Source organism: Wyeomyia smithii, chromosome 2, assembly GCF_029784165.1.
Source record: "Wyeomyia smithii strain HCP4-BCI-WySm-NY-G18 chromosome 2, ASM2978416v1, whole genome shotgun sequence".
In the NCBI taxonomy this organism is placed as follows: Eukaryota; Metazoa; Arthropoda; class Insecta; order Diptera; family Culicidae; genus Wyeomyia; species Wyeomyia smithii.
This window is the reverse complement of record NC_073695.1, coordinates 163,248,057-163,263,368: the sequence shown is the minus strand read 5'-3', so window position 1 is coordinate 163,263,368 and position 15,312 is coordinate 163,248,057. Positions and strand designations below refer to the sequence as shown.

Below are 15,312 nucleotides of genomic sequence, written 5' to 3'. Positions count from 1 at the left end.
GCTATGAAAGTGCTGGTAATTACATCGCTGCGAAGACAGAGTGTGCGTATGTGGTGGTCCAGTCTGTGCGTTCGGCTTGCGCTCGAATTGCCAGCACACAGACTAGCATGCGTCAGTTCCACTTTTACTCAACAGACTGCACCGCCAAAATTGTCGCCCAATCCCAGGCAGAGTTCCCAGTCTTCTTGATATGATGTTGTAGGTGAAAGTTACTCAGTTTCGTTAATCAATGTTACTCATTTTTTGACATTTTAAATCAAAATACAAAAATGAGTACTTTCTACTCAATTTAGAGTAAAATTAAACGAGCGTGTGTGTCATGATTTCTTGACGGCAGGGGTATTCGCGTTGACGGTGTTAACACGGATAAACACTTCAAAACATTATTCGGGTTATTCGCGTTGAAAGAGATTTCGAAGGCTGTTCGCACCTACGTGAACTCTCATATGCAATTGTCAAAATGTGCGTGGAGACAAAAGCAAAAATATTTCCTTCCTTCTTTTTCGCATGCAAAAACCAAACAAATATCAGCAACACCGTCAACGCGAATTGTTTACGTAATTCTGTAACCAAAAAGCCGGTTCGAACCTAAGCGAATTACGGTACTGTTGCCACTGCTTGTTAATTTAACACATCATTGTTTACAATCTTTGAATGGCTTTCGCGTTACGTTGTGTGTATCTGAATAAAATACGGTATATACAATATATATAGTTTAAATCAAAAAACAGTGTTAATAATAGTCTTTTTCTAGTCAACTTTCTAGAACGTTGCAATTCTCAACGACTCAAAATGGGCTGAAACTGAGCGAATCTTGCGTCAAACGTTTGATGGAAATTTGTGATAAGAACTCATTTTTAAGGATTGTTATTGAAGGCGGAGGTTGTTCTGGATTTCAATACAAGTTTCATATCGATAACAATCTTGAATCAGATGATCTTGTTTATGGAGGAAATATTGCGCGTGTGGTAATCGACAGAACATCACTACAATATGTCGATGGATCGACGATAGATTTTCACACGGAGTTGATTCGATCAGGCTTCAGAATCATTGGGAACCCAAAGGCAGAAAAAGGGTGCTCATGTGGTGCATCATTCTCGATAAAACTCGAATAAAGAGAACTAGAACTGCAGTTTATTTAAACGATTGAAAACTTGCATGATCAATCGATCCTCTATATCTTTATATATATATGTCGTTCAAATAAATAGTTAATTATGTAGAAATTGTATGCAGTTGAAGAAAAGTATTGCAAAGCTTTTCAAGTTAATATATAAATATATTTTTAAAAATTACCTTCCTTGTTTTGTTTTAAACGCTGTGGACTAATTAAATATAAAAAAAAACTTTTTTTCTTTTCTATCAAATTATTTATGTTTTATTATATTACAAATAATATCTATCAAACGTTTTCATATTTACAAATAACGGAAAATGTATTTCCTCCAAGTCGTTTTGCCAGCCATTCATTTTTAACAACTGCAAGTTTCAGAGTTTCACATGTAAACTTGGCGTTTAAGTTAGTGTGAAGTGCTCTGGCCATTCCAACTATAATTAATAAATCACTTTCCAGTATTGCACCGCACAATTCTGTAATGACAAACAAGATTCTATGTAAAAATTGTAGTTTACCAAAAATATCACTACATACCATGTGTAATAAGACGAAAGTCCAGACATGGTCCATTTTGTTCATTTCCTAAGATTTTCAGCATACCAGTTTCATAAGCATCACGAATAACTTTACATTCCGCGCAACACTTGCTTACAACTTCCTTTAGTTCGTCGAATGTAATATCATTTAGTGCTGGTTTAATATTAGCACAGAGTAGCACCTTGGTGTGTCGTAATAAAAGTTCTCTAGCCAGCGGCATTATTCCAAGTACTATATCAATTCCTGAATTATCTGTAAAAATGGTGACACACTTGTGTGCAGGGCCCTACAATTGAATCATTAACGAAAACTTTATTGTTAAGAAAATTATAAGGAACATCATACCTGTAGTCTATCTAGCCATTGATCGAGGCAATCAATTAACCATGGGCGTTGTTGTATGCGTTGCAAGGCTTCTTCCAAACCAAAATTTTTGTCGCTTTCAAGTATTTGGGAAACTGCTTGTGCTCCCCAATCAAACATGTTACCTAAAATCAATGATTATAAAAATTGCAATGTTTTCCAATTGTCCTTGTAATTTTTAGTCTGGATTAAATTTCAGATAATCATTATAAAATCCTAACATAATTTTCATTGATTTTTAAAACTGCTTTTATATATCAATAAAGTGTTTAGGTTTACATTACCGAGAACAAAGAAGGCAATTACGAAAAAAAGAGAATTTAAACCGCGGTGGGCATTGAGAAACGAGTATAATCTCAGAATTTACGATGATTATTATTTTCTCGTTTATGTTATCTAAAGACTACGTAAAACGATAAGACATATGTAAACAGACAAACTACCTGCCAACACGCCTTTAATTATCTCTGTCCATCTAGCAACCGTATCTTCTAGCTCATCCAATCGTTGAAGACGTGAACTTAGCTTTTTAATAGATGCCTCATTTTCGATTCGTTTTTGTTCTTTCCACGGATCATCGAAGCCATATAATCTCAAAGATGCTTCGTTTAGCTCTAATAAATTTCTGATGGCCAGTGGCTCTCGGTTCCTGGAAGCACAAATTTTTTATTTTACAAAGTACATAGAACACAAGACCACCAAAACTCAATTCTTTTTATTTGAATGGCCTATAGGAAGGTTGTATTTTATATTGGCAAACAGTTTTAATAATTTTAGTAACATAATTTTAAGATGTTTAATGAATTATTAGTAAATCTGTCAAACAGTCCGTTGAGAAAATACAAACAACAAACTCACGAACTTACGAACTGCGATCATCGTCCTTTAGTTGCTCAAGTTGTTCCAAGTAATGTTTTCGAAACTGTGCTGCTCGATCCACGGCTGTTGGGTCAGAGCTCTGACTTTTAGCTGCTTGTTGTTCAAATTTCCAAACAAGGCGGATGAAACACTGAAACCAATAATCTTTCGCCTCGGAATCTTGCAAAAGATTTAAAGTATCCGGATTATAGCCGTCATAATCTTGAAGTAAATTGAATCGCCTAGGCCGAGACATAATGCTCAACTTCGTCTGTTTCGTTCCTTGACCGATTATTGAAAATTTAAAATATATTATAGAGATATACAAGTTCAAACGCTACACCCAAACTTCAAAAATACGCGATGTATGCGGCTGAAGAAAATTGACTACCTATACAAAGCTGCCAAAACCCAAAATAATTGAAGATAGTAACAATCGATCTTTATACCGACATAATTTTGAATCGCTGAGAATTAATCGCTTTTGACGTCAAATAATCGATATAAATATTAGAGTCGATATATTCGCGTTGACGGTGTTGCTGATATTTGTTTGGTTTTTGCATGCGATAAAGAAGGAAGGACAATTACATATGAGTGTTCACGTAGGTGCGAATAGCCTTCAAAATCTCTTTCAACGCGAATAACCCGAATTTGTAGCGCATCGACTTGGACGTAACTCAGTGATACCCACGGGGCTCTTGTGGCTGTCAAACTCCATACATTATCCATCTACCACTCATTGATTCTGGTACCAGCGTTTCTGGTACCCACTTTTTGGTTGGTTAGCCCTAAAACAAGTGAAATAGAGTAAACGTCCCATTTTGTCGGTAGACTTATTCTCGAGTAAATGTCGCTTAGATGAAAAAAAACAAAAGCTCAGCATTTGTTTTCGGGACAATGTGCACTTTCATTGAATAAAATAAGTTTTGTAAGCATTTGAAATGAAATATTACCGCCGTGATGAATTTATGATTGGTAGGCAAAACGTTGACGTTTATAGGCCCCTGGTGATACCAAATGTGTAGATTTGTCTTTAAACATCTCTGACGTAACTAGAGATCAGAGATGCCAGATGTTTTTGAAAAATGTCTGCAACTGCTCGAAAAACCGAAAAAATGTGCTCGAAATCTAAAAAAAATCTACCCGTGATCCGAAAAAATTTCGCTCACGCGGGCTGTAAAAATCTGTAAAAAACTGCACATATTTTAAGAAAATCTGCGCAAATATGAGGAGACTCTGACAGAAATCTGCAAATCGTGGAAAAACTCAAATATCTGCAAATCACTAAAAATCTGCACACGGACTCCAAAAATCTGCGTTTTGCAGACAAATCTGCACATTTGGTATCACTGCTAGAGATCCTCAGAGAGAGAGAGAGAGAGAGAGATAAGCGATGAAAAAAACCGCCAATTTGGCAACTAGGTTTCACGTGTCAGAGGCGCCAGATCTCTTCTCAAAGCGCAAAATGAATATTTGACTCGTATAACTGATAATGACGGTGGAAGTCCTGAGGAATAATGAAGTGCATCACAAAAACCGTGAAAATTTTATGTTTATGCCTAATTTGATACACTTTCACCATAATTGATCATTATTTTGTTGACCATATAAAAGGTTTGTGGACCACCAGTTGAAAATCACTATGATACAGCAAGATTGGAGCATTCTCAATTCATTGTTTAGCAATAGAACATGAAAAACGTGTAAAGAAAAATATATGCTTTATTGTACCTGATTGCAATACCTTTCAATGTGTTATCTTTCTTGTTCGTTTGGCTCAGATTTTGACATGTTCGTTTGGCTCACAACATTCTCTTCGCATATTTTTCCCTCTGAGTATTGCTAGACGTAACCTGAGGACAAAGTATTTTGAGGTAGAAGGTATGATTATTGGCCCTGACAACTCTGTTGATACTGGTTTGGTTTTTACTTGCGAAAGTGAAGGAGGGAAATATTTTTGCTTTTGTTTTCACAAATAAATTGGCAATTGGGTTGTTTAGCTACTCACGGATTTCTAGTTTTTATATATCAGGTAAAAGAGTGCCATTTTTTGAGCATAACGTGATTTTTTTAAATTTTATATCATTGCCCTTCGATTTTTAAATGAAAAATAAAAATCGCTTCAAATCGCTACAATGACAGTTGGTGTATGGGCGAACTGTCATTGTAGCGATTTCGAGCAGTTTTAAATCGTGATTGACATAAAATACTGATATAGCAAAACAACCCGATTGCATATGCGAATTCGCGTAGGTGCGAACAGCCTCAACAATCTCTTTTACTTGTGTCAGGGCGTGATGAGTGTGATGTACAATCAAAGAAATAGAAACGTTCTTAGGGCATCCTTAACAGTGCGCGGGGGTATTTTCATCGCTCTATCATCACTTCATACCGTACCGGTCGCTGCTAAACGCGCTAGAGAAATAGTAGCCATGCCTCCGGGAAGCATCGCGCTCTCAAATTTGGCAGCCCGGTAACAGCGCTGCTAAAGGTTTATGCTGGATGAAACGTCAAACAGAGACGATAGCAACGACCGGTGTGAAAACGGGTGAGTGCGTAAAATAGCCGCGCTGTACACAGTCGCCATAACAACTTAAATAGTAGCGCACTGTTAAGGATGCCCTTATTATTCTTTGTCACATAATATTTTTCAAGAGATTAATATTTTTAATTTTATGTTATTCGATATGTTGATAGTTATTAAAACTGCACAATCACTTCGAAAGTGCGTTACATAATTTTGATTCATTATCGCATAAGCAAACGAAATATTGATGTTCCTTTTAATAACAATCAGTTTGAAGAGTTTCAGTGAAGATGTATTAATTTAAACTGTATTGAGATAGTTTATTATATGTAATGAAATACAAGATATACTTATGGTTAGATTGATTTAGTTAACACGTATAGTGCATAAACGGTTTCAGCTTGATTGGAATAATACACATAAAATTTAAATTTAATTTACTATCGATGCATGTAATGAAACTAGAAACTTAAATCGTATATGTAGCAGTTTTTAAATACAAATGTGCCAATATTGCGGAATAATTCCAAGGCAAATATTTCTAATTGGGAACAGCAATAAGGATATTATTATATAGAAATTTTAATTCATGTCCGCAAGTTCAACTAAGAAGTACATACACCAAATCTGACTAAAAAATATTGCACTTTGTATTCCTCATACAAAACCCGTAAAAATATCATCAATCTCGGGGGCCCAAAAAAAAAATATCATCAATCTCAAGGGCCCATTTGCCATATGTAAACAAGCCACATTTTCTCGTTTTTTGATTGATACAAGCGAAATCTGCCCTTACTAATAAGATTTGTTGATAGAAGAATTTACTTCTATTCAAACAGTCTGAGTTGTACAAGTAGATAATGCTTGTATTCATTGAAAACTGTGAAATTTTGACTTGTTTACATATGGCACATGGGCCCTTTTCACATGTTTGGCGTGCAATAGCTTTGAAACGTTTTGATGCTGAAGTACAACCAACGAGCATAAAAGAGCACCTCTCTTTTGAGAGTGCATTTTTTAGTATTAGTAAATGCTTCAAATGTAAACAACTAGACAAACTCAATGGTGAACCCAAATAGATACTTGGAAGTGTTAGCACAGATAACAGATATCCAAGCTAGAACCACAGATAACAGATATCCAAGCTAGAATAAAAAACTCCACAAATCGTGTGTAAGATTTCAAATTCTTTCTCGTTTGGAATACTAACGACATCTTTCTGCAACTTACGACTTTAATCACTTTAGTGATGGCAGCGCTGTATTATAGTCAAAGCTGCCAGACGCATGAAAATTCTCACAAATATTAGAGTCGACTGTTTTTGCAACGATATTACATTGTTTTTATGAGGTTTGTGTATTTTTTTTTTCATATTAACACTAAAACAAACAAATTTATCGCAAATATAAACTGGGATTGAATAAAATTGTCGATTATGTACAAATTACGACTGCTCAAAATTTATACATTGAAAAACGGCAACGCTTCTTATTGCAATAATATCGATAAGAGCTGGAAAACTATCGATTTTTTTCGAATCATTGACCACTAAGTGTTCTTAGCGCCACCATACTGCGTATTGCGACATGCTAAAAAACCGTTGCGTCTTTTTACACATGAAGCAAAATTAGCTTGGATGTCTGTTATCTGTGCTAGAACTAAAAACTCCAGAAATCGTGTGTAAGATTTCAAAATCTTACTCGTTTGGAATGCTAACGACATCTTTCTTCTAGAGTGCCAATCTATAATTAGAGTGGCGCCGTGTCATCCAAAGTAACGCTGGTAACACTGGTAACACTGAACATCCTTTCTCTTTTCCCCACACGTGTTGATTAGGTTGTTTGCTATATAGGACACCCGAAAACATGTTCAATGGCAAGAGATGGCGCTTTTTCAGTGGTAGTAAAATCGAAATTTCTCCGAGTATTTTGCTCATTGACCGAGAGTACAGCTATCAAATGTCTTCTATACATTTTATTCTATCTTTCTGGTACTTACTTTCACTAAACGCAATCTATTTTTATCAAAACAGATGTTTTTCCTATATAACTCCATTGAGTCTTACTACCATTCGTCCATGAGCCCGTTGTGTTGATTTTGACAACAGATCAAAATTAGGGCGAGAGCCGTGTGGTTGAAAGAAGATGCGCACAATACTCATTAAGGTGGTTCAAGGTTTCAAAAAGCAAGTTACCTCTTAGATATCTTCATACAAATTTAAAATGCAATACGATAAGCGGAGTCACCAGTAATTGACTTCCGATAAGTTTTGAATTTTTAAGGGCTCAAATGGAAACAATAAAATTTTGTTCTGGCTTTTTGCTATCAAGTTTTAACATTTCCGTCTGACGATGAACCGCTTCAATACTCTTAGCCAAGCAACGACATCTAGTTCTAGTGTGAATGAAAAAATAGATAGTTTCAACAATTTTTAATTGATGGCAATACACAAACAGTCGCGCTCACTGGTGTGATTTATTATGCATTAAGTTGAAAATTGGAGTTGTCGACTAGCGACATTCGATTTTTCTCTCATACCTTACATTATACTTAACGTCGGAAGTAGTGCGCTGTATAGCGCATCTGATTTGCTATACAGTGCATTACTTCCGACGTTAGGTATAATGTACGGTATGAGAGAAAAATCGAATGTCGCTAGTCGACAACTCCAATTTTCAACTTAATGCATAATATTAGCAAAAATTAGCGGCGGTGTCCCATTGGAATGACACTGACAGATAATTTTTATTCCAATTTTGACAGTGTCGCCACTCTATATATTTACAGGCACTCTACTTTCTGCAACTTGCGACTTAAACTACTTTAGTGATGGCAGCACTGGATTATAGTCAAAGCTGCCAGACGCATGAAAATGCTTAAGCCTGTATTACACTCTTTGTCTAATAGACCTCTCCAATCGTGCATGTATTGGTGCGCTTTACACCGTGTAAGTCAGATTGAAAATGAGGCCAACAATGTGCTGTCAAAATGCCTGCATTGGTTGCGAAATTTTCATTTTCTTCCACTGATTCGAAACTTAATTTATTCCTGCGCAGATTGTGTGATTTGTTTACGGATAGTATCTTACAAAATGAATATTTGATTTCCAGTACCGAGTAACTCAAAAAAGACTATATTTTTCGATTTGCTTAACCCAGGTAGAATTAAGCAAGAGTCATTTATGAGGCAAACAATCCGAGTTTAGTGTGCGTTACTGAGCTGTCAGAAAGCTCTATGGTCAAACATTTGACCTTGTGACATAATGGTCAAATTTATTTGACATCATTGTTGTTGTTTGCCCGTGTTTTCCCCATGTTAAAATTGGAGAGTGACAAACAATTATCTTTGACCAAATTTTTATCTGTCAAAAAGTGACAAATATTTGACGCTTGGTCAAAGAGTGTATTAGAGCCTTTAAGCCTGTAGTACACTCTTTGTCTAATGGTCAAATATTTGACCTTCTTACATAATGGTCAAATTTATTTGACATCATGGTTGTTGTTTGCCCGTGTTTGACCCATGTTAAAATTGGAGAGTGACAAACAATTATCTTTGACCAAATTTTTATCTGTCAAAAAGTGCCAAATATTTGACGATTGGTCAAAAGTGTAATACAGGCTTGACAGATTATGGAGTCGCTGTTTTTTTGCAACGATAGAACCAGGGGGGATCATCTCCCAGATGGTCTCAAGGTGCGATGCTGGCCTAACAAGCCAGTCGTCGTAGGTTCGAGTCTCGGCTCGGGAGAGACTGTTAGTGTCAGTAGGATCGTAGCGCTAGCCCCGCAATTGTCCTGTACACTAAACAGTCGGCTGCGAAGTCTGAGTATAAATAAACAGAAGGTCGAATTCCGAATCGGAATGTAGTACCAAGGCTTTGCTTTGCTTTTTTTCATAACCAGGGGGGATCTATCTGTCGAACATCGTGTAACCAACATATTTGGCATCATTTCGTCTGTTTGTTCTGGTTTTTGGTCATTGACTTGATCGATTTGAAATATTATAGAATTGGTGCGCTTGGTTATCAAAACTCGAGAAATCTCGGAAAACTTACAAAGATGACAAGAACAAGATACCTAACTCTTTCAGAATTCATCGGACATGATTGTCGCTGCGCGTGAGCAAAAGTCGAACTAATTTATACACTGTTAATATGATGTACACTTAACGTCAACATCAACTGACGACAAGGCCAAGACATGAGTGCTGAAAGGTGAAACAATTTTCAAGTATCCATGTAGACGACTGTACGGTGCTGCCATCCGAAAAATGTTAATAATGTGTACGAATGTTTAGTTCTCAAACATGAAACTATTCGGAAGAATCAAGAATAATCGTCGCATCATTCAAAATTGAGCGTACCATCAGAACTACCTGATAACCGCTATGAGCACGCTCTACACTCAAGTTTTCCACTCTTGCCGAGGTTAATAAAACAAAAATCGGGTGCCCCTGACCATATGCACAATGGTGTTGAAACCTGGCTTGCGACATATGAAACTTTAAGTGTTGGTAGAATGGGACCTGAAAATAAATATAACCCCTCAATATAAACTCCCACTCTGACAGTCAATTTAATACTTGTCTTTTGTAATTTGAAGCGCAAAAAATATGGCAATAGCATTAAGTGCAAAAAATTACAATATCTTTGATCTGCATGTTATCTTAAGCGTCGAGCTGACCAAACTGCTACACCCTTTTCATATACAAACTTGAACAGCTCAACGATCGATGACGGACTATGCACGATGAATCGGCTTTGCTCATAGTGACAATTTTATAAGAATTTAAGTCATCAGATGACAGCACTAACCGTCGAAAATCGGTCGTATTTAAAATGTATGAAAAATATGGATGTTAGGTATCTTGCTCTAGTTATCTTTGATACTTCTCTAAGGAAGTTCGGCTACATAGGGATGTGAAATGAAAATCTTAAACCGAGAAAAGTGAAAAATATGTCCAGTTTCAAATACTAATAAATCAGTTAGTATTCGATGGATTTCCTTCGTTCTTGCAGCAATATATTGGAAAATCTCTTAAGATTCTTCTCAAAAGTAGATAATTGTAATTTTATTATTCACACTATTGTACTATTGAAAATAGTCAAGCCTTGTACAAAACGAAAAATTCGACCTCTGATTGGTCGTTATATGATTGCTTCCCAAGCACGGTCGACAGAATCATGTACCTTGCAATTTAAAACATGTTAATTGGCCTATATAAGAGCCTATTCCAGCCGAAGCCGCTCATTCTCTGCTAGCTTGTTGGGCAGTACAGTAGAGATGGTCGAGTTTGATGTTTTTCAAACCCGTACCCGACCCGAACCCGAATTTTTTTTCGGTAGAAACCAGAGCCCGACCCGAACCCGAAACTTTTTTTTCGTTCAAACCCGAACCCGACCCGAACCCGAAAATTTTATTTTTTTGAAACCCGAACCCGACCCGAACCCGAGATTTCATAGTCGGGATTCGGGTTTCCTTCCCCTAACCCGACCTGAACCCGACATTTTCAAACCCGAACCCGACCCGACCCCGAAAAGATTTTTTTCACAAAACCCGAACCCGACCCGTACCCGACACTTTCAAAAATTTTCAAACCCGAACCCGACCCGAACCCGTCAGGTACGGGTCGGGCTCGAGTTTCGGGTTTGAAAACCCGAAACCCGACCATCTCTACAGTACAGTAGTTTGTTTCCGGTCCATTCGCTTTGTACGTTCGTTCGTAAGTTTCTGTGTTCGCGTTGGAAACCGACGCCACGGTGAACCCTGATATGGGTAAATCAAAAACCAGTTCCAGTTCGGGGAAACGGTCTCGGCCTGACAATACGCCTGATCCTGCGGCTAAAAAGCTTTTGGCCAACAACAGATTCGCTGTCCTGGAAAACACCACGGATCCCGAAGTAGTGAAGAAGGAGAAAATCCCGCCTTTCTATGTGAAAGGCTTCCCGGAAGGTCTACGTGAAGCAATTGTGTTTTATATCGACAAAGGACTGAAATGCACCATCCGCATGTGCACTGAGGGATACAAACTGATGGTTCCGTCGTTGAATCATTACAAGGCGGTGCAAGTGTTACTGCAGAAACATGAGGTAGAATATTTCTCCCACGATATCGAAGCGGAAAAACCCCTCCCTGTTGTTCTCCGCGGTCTCCCTGACATGGAAGTTGACACCCTGTTGGAGGAACAGAAGGCAAGAGAACTCAAACCAATCCAGATCCATAAGATGACGCGTCACAACAAAACTCGGAAGTACCGTGATCAGTTATATCTGGTAAACCTGGAAAAAAATTCAACGTGCCTGGCGGACCTGCAGTCCATTCGAGCACTTTTTCACATCATCGTAGCTTGAGAGCGCTACAAACTAGTGCATCGTGACGTCACCCAATGCTCTAACTGCCTGCTGTTTGGACACGGGACTAAAAATTGCCATATGGCGTACCGTTGCATCAAGTGTGGCCAAACACGCCCCCGATGCCTGCCAGCTGATGAAGATCACCGATCCGGTGTGCGCCAACTATGGGGCTGCCCACAAAGCAACCAGTAGAACGTGCCGAAACGCGCAGAGTTCATCGAGATTCGTAAGTGGGCCTCCACTAACAATCAACCAGGTCGCCGAAAGGTGCCCCCAAATAACGCAAAGGAGTTCCCTGCCATTGGCTCCCGGCACCCCATACCTTTGCTCGCCTCGCTACCGCTGAATCCAACCACCAAACCAGTCACAGCTGCCTCTACGTATACTGAAGCAACGAGATCCGGTAGCCGTTCACCCCCACCAGGTCTCCAAGGGAACTCGTCCGCAATGACTTTCTCCCAAGCTGCAACTGGCACAACTGACAACGAACCCATGCTCACCATGGAGCAATACGTTTCACTGGTCGTGAAATGCATCAACACTTTTCGCACATGCAAAAGTAGAGCTGAACAACTGCAATCTGCGGTGATGATCGCTTCCAATATGGACCGTGAAATCATTAAGATTGCTAACTGGAACGCTTGCTCCATCAGAAACAAGAATTACGAGCTTGTTGACTTCCTCAACGTACACAAAATAAATCACAACGGAGACCGGTCCCATTGCCATCATCGCAGCCTACTGTCCCAAGCAAGTCAACGTAAGGACGGGTCGGCAACGAACCTGAGAGGCGACATCATCAAACTGACTCCGAGGCAGGGGCAGTTCATCATTGCGGGTGACCTTAACGCAAAACACCAAGCCTGGGGCAACAGTCGACGCAACCAAAACGGCCTGATCCTCTTCAACGACCTACAAGTAGGCCACTACAACATCCTAGGTCCGGCCGCTGCCACCCGATTGAGCAGATCCGGAGTACACGCAACCATCGACCTGTTCATATGGGCAACATCACCGACCCGGTTGTTCACCAAGAACTCAGCTCGGACCACTTCCCAGTGGTAGTCGAAGTTGGATCCTCTGCTAACCGAATCGAGGTCTCTCGGCGTAACTACCATCGATTCGATTGGGCGCGGTTCCAGCGATGTGTGGACAACGCAATTGACTACAGCGTCCAGCTCGAGTCCTCAGAAAACATCGACCAGTGTCTTCAGTCCATCATTGAGGCATTATCCCTGGCCCGGAACCTACATGTACCTGCTTCTAGTCTGGTGGGTTTACCTACAAACGGCCGAAACTCGAACGGCCGAATCACAAACGGCCGAATTTCAAACGGTCGAAATAACAAACGGCCGAATCTATCAAACGGCCGAACCACAAAAGGCCGAATCATTCGAAAGGCCGAAAAATCATTGATAATTAATGATGATTCAAATGAAACCCGAAATTATTCACTTAGCGGTGAAACCCAGCATCTTTCATTCGAACTTATTATTTGTTAAAATAGATTTACACGATTTCTTAAATTTCTGGTGCATTTCTTTTCCACTCTAAGTAACAAATTTTTGGCAACCAACAGCACAACTATACCGAACATTCAAAACTTTACATTCACACACATATGAACATATATTAACACATACACACGAAAATAACATGAAACAAATAAGAAATTGGTACAATCGATACGTCACTATATTTATTTATAGGTCAGAATCGATTATATATAGACTCGATTATACATATCATTTTAGGTTCGATTATTTATAGCAGAATTTTTTTTTATTTTAAATATTACTTATCTATAGCTGAAATGTTGTAAGAAAACGTCTATGAAATACGTAATGCTTGAGGAGAATTTAGGCTATTTGATTCGATAAAGTGTTACCACCCTTGCGAAAAAATCTGAGAATTTATACAAAAAAGAGGGTTTCGAAAGAATTTTTTTTATTACCTTGTTCTTTGTTTCCGTTCCCTAATTGTTTCAAAGAATGAAAAAAAAATTAAAATTGGTTTTATTAAAAATTTAATGTAACACACTCGTGGCCTTCGCCCAACTCGATTGTCCGGGGCACATGCTGTCCTTACCCGCTCGTTCGGACGTAAACTAGGGGATTGCCCCTATGCTTCAGTAATCTGGCCAATCCAGTAGATCAGTTGTTTGTATGCGAGAGGCCGCCGCTTCCGCAATCGTCTCAACAAAATCTTCAAAGCCAGGGTGGTGGATTTAAGAAACAAACATTTTTCTCAACATCTCCGCTCGCTCCCAGTCCGTGGAAAGCCGTTCTGGAGACTTACCGCCGGAAGCTAGCTAAAGTAATCCCCATCCGCAAACCCGATAAGGACCCTACCAACGCTAAAAACTATCGTCCTATCAGCCTATTATCGTGCATCTCGAAGCTGTTCGAAAAGTTGATTCTTAGTCGCTTACTGGAAGCCGTAAACCAGAATAACATTTTCCTCCCAGAACAGTTCGGGTTTAGGCAGGGTCACTCCACCGTTCACCAACTCACTAGAGTTACTCAGATCCTAAGGCGGAACAAGTCCGTTAGTAAAAACATCTGCCATGGCATTGTTGGACATCGAAAAGGCGTTAGATAATGTCTGGTATGATGGCCTGGAGTTCAAGCTGCAGCGATTCAACTTCCCGATCTTCCTCGTAAAGATCATCAAAAATTATCTGTCGAACAGATCATTCCAGGTCTTCCTCTACAACATTCCCTCTGATACGTTTAATGTAGATGTTGAGGTTCAACAGGGTAGCCTTCTCGGTCCCATCCTGTTCAGCATATTTACCTCAGATGCTCCTCCCCTTCCGGGTGGTGGCATCCTGTCTATGATTGCAGACGACACTGCCATTATCTACAAAGGTCGAGTGATTAGAGCCTTGACGCGTAGACTACAGGAGGGCCTGGATGTTTTGTCCGACTATTTCAACAGCTGGAAGATCTGCATCAATGCAGCTAAGACCCAGGCTATTATATTCCCGCATTCAAAATCAACTCGACTTGTTCCGCCTGCCAATGTGAGAATACATCTCAATAACACTTCCATCGAATGGTCGAATGAGGTTGTCTATCTTAGTCTCTCCCTGGACCAAAAGCTTCTATTTCGTTCACACGTAGAGAAAACTGTTACCAAGTACAACATACTAACCAAATCCTTCTATCCTCTCATTAATAGGAAATCCACTCTTTCCCTCACCAACAAGCTTGCCGTTCACAAGCAAATAATTTTACCGGTCATAGAGTACGCTTTGCCTGTCTGGGAGGGCTGCGCTAAAACCCACCATCTAAAACTTCAGATTGTTCAGAATAAAATATTACGTATGATCCTAAACACCCCTCCGAGGACACGAAACTCTGAGTTCCATCGCCTGGCTGGTCTTCAGGTGCTGGAGGAACGGAGAACAACATCGTTGACTAGGTTCAGAGAATCCTGCGCCAGGTCACCTCACCAGATCATTCGTGAGCTGGTACCTTAGTTTTAAATTAATTTTAAGTTAGTTATTCGTAGTTAAGTAGGTTATAAATTTTTTTTTTTCAATTAAAAA

The 15,312-nt window shown here is 39.2% G+C and overlaps 2 protein-coding genes across 3 annotated transcripts; one reads left to right on the top strand and one right to left on the bottom strand.

The window, feature by feature from the left end:
* Positions 1-388: 388 nt before the first annotated feature.
* Positions 389-1,298, top strand: LOC129723430 (iron-sulfur cluster assembly 2 homolog, mitochondrial). Its single transcript, XM_055677638.1, has 2 exons — positions 389-695; positions 755-1,298. Exons 1-2 carry the CDS (start codon positions 655-657, stop codon positions 1,116-1,118), a joined length of 405 nt encoding a protein of 134 aa, XP_055533613.1. The 5' UTR covers positions 389-654; the 3' UTR covers positions 1,119-1,298.
* Positions 1,299-1,362: 64 nt separating this feature from the next.
* LOC129722262 (4'-phosphopantetheine phosphatase) lies at positions 1,363-3,934 on the bottom strand. 2 transcript variants are annotated; one of them, XM_055675582.1, is made up of 6 exons: positions 3,835-3,934; positions 2,887-3,669; positions 2,464-2,669; positions 2,003-2,145; positions 1,655-1,943; positions 1,363-1,593 (listed from the first exon to the last, which is right to left on the bottom strand). In XM_055675582.1, exons 2-6 carry the CDS (start codon positions 3,132-3,134, stop codon positions 1,406-1,408), a joined length of 1,074 nt encoding a protein of 357 aa, XP_055531557.1. In that variant the 5' UTR covers positions 3,135-3,669; positions 3,835-3,934; the 3' UTR covers positions 1,363-1,405. The 2 variants fall into 2 exon arrangements, with proteins under 2 accessions (XP_055531557.1, XP_055531558.1); XM_055675583.1 differs by having other exon boundaries at positions 2,887-3,849.
* Positions 3,935-15,312: the final 11,378 nt, after the last annotated feature.

What these genes read in the sequence shown, in the direction of transcription:
- LOC129723430 (XM_055677638.1), top strand. Translation starts at nt 655, where the DNA reads ATGGCTTTCGCGTTACGTTGTGTGTATCTGAATAAAATACG. An exon ending in GTGTATCTGAATAAAATACG is followed by an intron (nt 696 to 754) that starts GTATATACAATA and finishes GTCTTTTTCTAG; the next exon opens with TCAACTTTCTAGAACGTTGC.
- LOC129722262 (XM_055675582.1), bottom strand. Translation starts at nt 3,134, where the DNA reads ATGTCTCGGCCTAGGCGATTCAATTTACTTCAAGATTATGACGGCTAT. An exon ending in AAGGACGATGATCGCAGTTC is followed by an intron (nt 2,670 to 2,886) that starts GTAAGTTCGTGA and finishes TTGTGCTTCCAG; the next exon opens with GAACCGAGAGCCACTGGCCA. An exon ending in AATGGCTAGATAGACTACAG is followed by an intron (nt 1,944 to 2,002) that starts GTATGATGTTCC and finishes ATTCAATTGTAG; the next exon opens with GGCCCTGCACACAAGTGTGT.